Raw genomic sequence first — 6,251 nt, 5'->3', positions numbered from 1 at the left:
AGCCAGAGGTTCCAAGAGGCGGGAGGGAGCACGCAGGCCGGAGCGCGGCGACCAGGCGGCCGCCCGGAGCGGAGCTCCCAGGGAGAGAAGGGCGGCAGTGCAGAATTGGAGGGGGCTGGGCTCCTCGGCCCCATCCTTGAGGACCCTGGCAGTCGCGGAGAGACCCACCGTGGTCACGCTGGCGCTGGGGTTCTAGATTCTTGGGGGGGGGGGGGGGGTGGGGCGAGGCTAGTTGCTCGGGTTACCACAAAGGGAGGCTTCCCAGAGACCCCCAGAGGTCAGGGGAGGAGGAGGAGCCCAAGCTAGGGGATCCTGGGGGTATCATGGTCTCTGCTGCCATTCCCGCCCTCAGCCTTCTGCTGGTGGTGATGGGAAGAGCTGGTGAGGGGAAGGGGGGCCCCGAGGGAGAGGCCGGAGACGAGGAGGCTCCGGACGCTGCCTCCTCCCAAACGGGGCTCCCCTCTTCTCTTCCAGATAGGAGTGGAATCCAAAATTTCTTCTACCCACGGAGTGAGTTGCATGAGGACTGGAGGACAGCAGCCCTGGGTCCCTGAGGGAGAAGGCTGTGTACAGCACCTGGCCTGGGTCCCTGAGGGAGGAGCGGGCTGGGGATCCACTCACCGAGGACCTCCAGAAAGCAGGAGGCTAGAGGCCTGGGCCGCTCGGTTACTCCGTTCCAACTAGGACTGGAGAGAGGGATTCCCAGAAGGTGCTGGGCTCCCTGAGGGAGGTGCTGGGGCTCGGCCCCCGGATCCCTGTGGGAGGATATTTGTCCCCATCCCCCCCAATAGGCTGCCGAGGGAATATGTGGGACAGGGAGGCCTGTGGGGGCCAGGCGGCCATCGAGGACCCCACCCTGTGTCTTCGGCTGCATTGCTGTTATCAGGAAGGGATCTGCTACCACCAGAGGCTGGACGGTGAGTGAAGCTATTCTAGGGGTGCCGTGGCCTGGACCCGGGAGCCTGGAAAGCCCCATCTTCCGGGGCCCCCGCTGGACCGGCTGGCTCCTTGAGGAGGCCAGATGGCTGGGGAGCCGTGGGAGAGAGAAGGCCTGGGTCCCGAAAGGGGCCCCAGTAGGCGGGCTGGGAGCCTGGACGTGGTTGGGGCTGAGGGGCCCCAGGCGGCTGGGTCTGGCACCTCTGCCCGCCTGCCTTCTCGTCTCCAGAGAACATGCGAAAGAAACACCTCTGGACCTTGAGCTTAACGTGTATCGGCCTGCTCATGCTCATCTTTCTCGCCTGTTTCTTCTGGTGAGGGCCCGGATTTGGGGGGCGGGCGGAGCCCAGAGGCGGGCGCCACACAGACCGAGACGGGGACCTCGTGTCTAGGGTTTCCTCCGGCCCGGCCAGGCTGAGGTTCATTCCATGACTCTCGGTGGCCTCCGAGTGCCCTTCTGGGTCCCTCCCCGTGGCGCGCCCGCCCTCCGATCCTCCCGCGAGCCTCTCTCTGTGGCCTCATCTGGGCGTTCTGAAGGGCCGTAGCCACGGGGGCCATCGCTGATGGCCGCCTGACTAAGTGCCCGATGGCTCGTGTGTGTCCTCGTGCAGGTGGGCCAAACGCCGGGGCCTATACAAGAATATGAAGATGCCCGCCCGCCTCAGCTATTTCAGGAAATTCAAAGCCTCCGGGAGGAAGAGCACCAGTAGTACCTTTTCCCTGAAGAAGAAGGAGCAGTCTCCTCTCCTAGCGCAGGGCAGAGGGAGCTCCGGACAGGTGACCTACGACGACGACGACGACGCCACCACGGAGACCTCGGAAGAAACGGAAGATATGTCGGAGGACCAGGAAGAGGAAGAAAAGAAGAGGGAGGAGGAAGAAGAGGAGGATTGAGATGAGGGTCGCCGTGGCCCAAGAGAAATATAGCCTTGATTAAAGCCACCCTTGCTTTGGTTTTTGGCCTCACCCGGTGTGGGTCTGTGCCCACCCGTGGGCCCGGCGCAGCCAGCTTCTACACTGGGCAGGTACGGGAAGGACATGGAGGCAGTAGGAGAGTCTGTTCAGGCCTCCCTTGGCCCAGGGCTCTGGGGAATGGTCTCCTGGCCGGTGGGACGCCCCCGGGGATCGGGGGCAAAAGGGTCAGAGGGAAGGCCAAGGGCACCGATTGAGGACTCTTGAGCTTGAGTGGACCCTTCTGAGTTCCAAGAGACCTCAGAGACGTCTAGTCCAGCCAGCCCCACACCTAAATGAGAGTCAGTTTTAGAGCATCCCCCTGTGTGGTCATCCAGCTCTTGGGTGAAACTTTAGGGACAGGGAGCTCACCACCTCCAGAGGCAGGCCGTTCCTCTCTTCCGAAGCCAAAATCTGTCTCTGGGACTTTTCTCCACCGCTTGGGTTCTCCCCCTTGGGGCCAAATGGAATTCAGCTAACCCTTCTTCCAATGACATCCCTTTGAATTCCTGAAAATCGCTACTATGTGCCCTCCTCCGAGCCTTGCGCAGGTCCTCCGTACTCCTGCGTTCGGAGTTCTAGGCAGCATCCATTGCAAAATACATGGCTTAAGAGCCAGTCGAATCAGGGCCAAATACAAATAAGACCTTCGGCTTCCTGGTCCCGGACACCAAATCCTCTCTCGTGCCACCCAAGATTGCTTGATTTCTGTGGCTTGTAGCCCCTCAGCTCTTTTAATGATTTTAGAACTGTGATGTCAGAATCTCTGGTCCACAGAGTTCTCCTCCCAGCCCCTTATGAAGATTGCTGAGCAATTACAGGGGTCCACTAAGATCATAGTCTTTTTTTCCCTTCTCCCTCCAAAACCTCCAGAACTAAACCTGTGGTTTTCTTGGCACGAGGAAACCCCTTCTGACATAGGTGGGTGCCTGCATCTCCATAGCTCCCCACAGCGGCCCAGGGCATTGAGAGCTTTAGAGGCTGGGCCTGCAAAGCCTCTGCCTGCCACACTCGGGTAGGTCTTGTGGCTGGGCTTCCCATCTTGGGCAGCTCCTTGTCCATTATGCCATGATGCTCCTCTGAGTTATTTCATGTGAGCCACCGACACCAGGCCTGAAGCTGGAGGAGACACTGGAGGAGGTCATCGAGTCCAAACCCCTCATTTTTCGGAGGAGGAAATTTATTTTTATCCCTTACCTTCTCTCTTAGAATCTATACTGTGTATTGGTTCTAAGGCAGAAGAGTGATGAGGGCTGAGCAATGGAGGTGAAGTGACTTGCTCAGGTTCACTCAGTTAGGAAGTGTCTGAGGCCAGATTTGAACCCAGGACCTCTCCAGGAGAGCTAGCTGGGGGGAATTAGCCGTCACAGTTGATAGAGAGCACCAGGCCTAGAGACCCAAATTCCAATCTGGCCTCAGACACTTATTAACACTGACTCTGGGGTGAGTCGTTTCACTGTTTGCTTCAGTTTCCTTAACTGTAAAGTGAGTGAGAGACCACTCCAGGGTCTGCCAAAAAATCCCAAGTGGGGGCAGGAACATTCTAAGCTGAATGAAAAAAAACAAGCTGACAAACTGCCCCTCCTTTGTGCTCTTTGACAGCCTCAGATCATTGGATACTTTTGCCCTACTGAGACCCCATCTGGGCGCTCGTCCTCAGTCCGGAGTTCTGAGGGCCTCGGGCACAGCCGCGCCCCTCTGGCGTGCCATCCCCCCTGCCCTCTTCTTAGCCTCTGGGGCCAGAGTCCCTAGTCGCCCCTCAGGTCTGTTCATTCTCCAAACGACGTCAGAATCTCTGGTCCTTGGTGTTCCCCTCCAGTTGTCTAGCATCCACCCACCCCTTTATGGGTAACAACAGGGATCGCCAAAACAGATTCAAAGCTGGGGGGGGGTGATTATCTCAATCCCTTTATTTTCTATGGGGGGGGGAGAGTCCAGAAAAGGAAGGGATTTGTCTAAGGTCACACACAAGGTGGCGGAGACAGGATTCGAACTTGAGTCCTGGGTTTCCAAATCCAGCTATCTCCCCACTATGCCATGAGCATTCTGTAAAGGAGACTGCTTCCAGCAAGGGGATGCCTGAAGGACGAGAAAATCGGGCCGCGGCTGGCTTTACCCTTCCCGTTACGAGGAGAGGGTCCCTGTCTACCAGCCAGTCCCCCTCAGGAGCCTGAGTGGGAAGAAGAGAGGAGGGGATGGAGGGCCGGCCCTCTGGGTCCAGTTGTGGGGGGGAACCCAACCTAGCTCTTGGGACTGTCTGCTACAGAGTTGGCAAGACCGTCCCCCCCACAGTCCCGCAGATCCCTAAAGGTGTCCAAAGATACAAACATGGAAGTGTGGTCAAGGTGGGAGTGTTTATCCGGAGGTCGCTGATGGGGGAGGAGGGAGGAGGTGGGAGCAGGGAAGCCCCTCACTGGAGGGGAAAGGGGCTCTTGTCTGGCTCTGCCGCGCCATCCCGGTGAGGCTGGAGAGAGAACATCGGAGCTGCCCCAGGCTCTCCTCCAAGAAGGTGAGGAGGGAGCCCCTTTGATTCGGCACCTACTCCGTGCCAAGCCCTGGACAGGGAAGAAAAGGACACGGAGAAGAAATGAGAGGATGGGGACACCGTGGGGGGGGGGGGAGCTAGGATGTTAGGGAGGAGACGGCCGAGGGCAGGGAATGGGGTCCCAGGAGGAATCTCAGCAGCTACCTTCTATGTGGGCCAACTCACCAACCCCCAACCGCTGGGCTTCCAGCCTCCTCAGCTGGGGGAAGCCACCCATGCCCCTCCTCTCCCTGGCAAGGGCAAACCATTATCTAGGAGAGATCTGGAGGTCTTAGTGGACTGCCAGTCCAACACGAGTCTGCAGTGTGCACAGTAGTAAAACGGGCTGCCTAGAGCCTGCCGATGGCACCGAGACTGGGAGAATGGCCGCAGGTCGGGAGGGGAGTTGTGGAAGGGCCTCTGTCCACTTGGAGCCATGCTTTGGGATCAGGCCGGGAAGGAGCCTTTCTCTTTTTTCAAGCCCGCCCCTCCGCCGTGGGTTCCAAGGCAGAAGGGCAGCAAGGGCTAGGCCATGGGGCTGAGGGACCTGCCCAGGGTCAGCCAGGATTGGAACCCAGGACCTCCACGCTCTCCCTCCACTGAGCCACCCAGCTGTTCCGGAAGCTCTCCAAGAGGGGCAAAGGCTGCCTTTGAGGCAGTGAGGCTGCCAGTCCTGGGGAGGCCAGAACGAGGATTATTCCAAGTCCTGAAAAGGGAGCAGGAGGAGAGGCTGGCCCAACAGGGAGGACAAAGGGCAGGAGAAGGACCAAAGAGGGGGGAGGAGAGGAAGGAAGGGCGGGGAGAGGGCCCTGCGCATAGTAGGTGCTGAGTGGGGCTCTCACTGGGGCCGGCACTGAGGGCTACCCCTGGAATACTGGGGAGAGAAGAGGGGGCGCTGCTCCTCACCTGGGCCTCTCCTCACTCCATCCCGGCTCCCGAGGCCTCCAGAGGGCCCAGCTGCAGGCGTACCCTGCGGGAGGGCTGGGGCTGGCGCTTGGGGGTGCCCCGAGCCCTGCCTCGGGAGCCTGGGCTGGGCTGGGAGGACCAGCGCCTGGAGAGCTTGCGGGCCAGGCGGGCCAGGGTGCTGGGCCTGCGGCCGTAGTCCCTCTCGAGCTCCTGGCGGGAGATCTCGATGTTGCCGGTGTACCAGAAGATCCAGCCCAGCAGGCTGAGGAAGACCATGAGGGCGCCCGTGTAGATGAGCAGGTCCCCGAAGTCCCGGCCCTGCACCTGTAGGTGCGCGAAGACGCCCGTCAGCAGGGCCACCATTCCGGCCACATCTAGGCCCACAGCCAGCAGCAGGGCCATCCGGCAGCGGCCCAGGCCCGAAGAGGCGGCCGATGGCCGGGCAGCGGGAGCCAGAGGGCCTGCGGCCCCCGATGGAGGCCCGGGGCACGGGGAGGAGGAAGAGGAGGCGGCTGCCATGGCCCAGGCTGGCTGCGAGGGGCGGGGGAGCCCCAAGGGAACCGGTCAGACAGGTTCCGGGGTGAGAGCCCCAAGAGGCGGGGTTAGGGGAGGAGGGAGCCCTGGAATCGGAGGGGGCTGGGCAGAGCTGCAGTGCAGGGGGAACCCCAGGTCCAGAGGCCCCTCCTTGTACCCAGGAAGAGCCTGAGGCCCAGAGTGGGCTACAGGGAAGCCGCCAAGAACCCGCCTGGGACCCCCCATCTGAGAGGGAAGGCCAAAGGGATTCAGTGACGCCCGGAAAGGCGCGTGTCCTCTAGAGGTAGGGGCGGGATTCACACCCAAGACTCTGCTGCAGTTCTTGCAAGGCCTGAGGACCCGGCCTTCTACACCTCTGGGCGAAAGGGAAGGCTGGGCTCATTCCGCCAAGGACTATCGG

The 6,251-nt window shown here is 60.8% G+C and overlaps 2 protein-coding genes across 2 annotated transcripts; one reads left to right on the top strand and one right to left on the bottom strand.

Moving 5' to 3' along the window:
- The first annotated feature begins 323 nt into the window (after positions 1–323).
- TMEM190 (transmembrane protein 190) lies at positions 324–1,863 on the top strand. The gene is given in 5 exon segments (XM_044684637.1): positions 324–396; positions 475–510; positions 792–917; positions 1,166–1,250; positions 1,548–1,863. Coding segments are annotated over 5 exon segments (636 nt in total).
- Positions 1,864–3,783: 1,920 nt separating this feature from the next.
- On the bottom strand, positions 3,784–6,019 carry LOC123255922 (transmembrane protein 238-like; the record flags this gene model as incomplete). Its single annotated transcript, XM_044684636.1, is given in 3 exon segments — positions 3,784–4,442; positions 5,318–5,863; positions 5,865–6,019. Coding segments are annotated over 2 exon segments (689 nt in total), but the record flags the coding sequence as incomplete, so codon positions are not given.
- Positions 6,020–6,251: the final 232 nt, after the last annotated feature.

This window comes from Gracilinanus agilis, unplaced genomic scaffold, assembly GCF_016433145.1.
Source record: "Gracilinanus agilis isolate LMUSP501 unplaced genomic scaffold, AgileGrace unplaced_scaffold54108, whole genome shotgun sequence".
In the NCBI taxonomy this organism is placed as follows: Eukaryota; Metazoa; Chordata; class Mammalia; order Didelphimorphia; family Didelphidae; genus Gracilinanus; species Gracilinanus agilis.
This window is presented reverse-complemented; position numbering and strand designations above follow the sequence as displayed.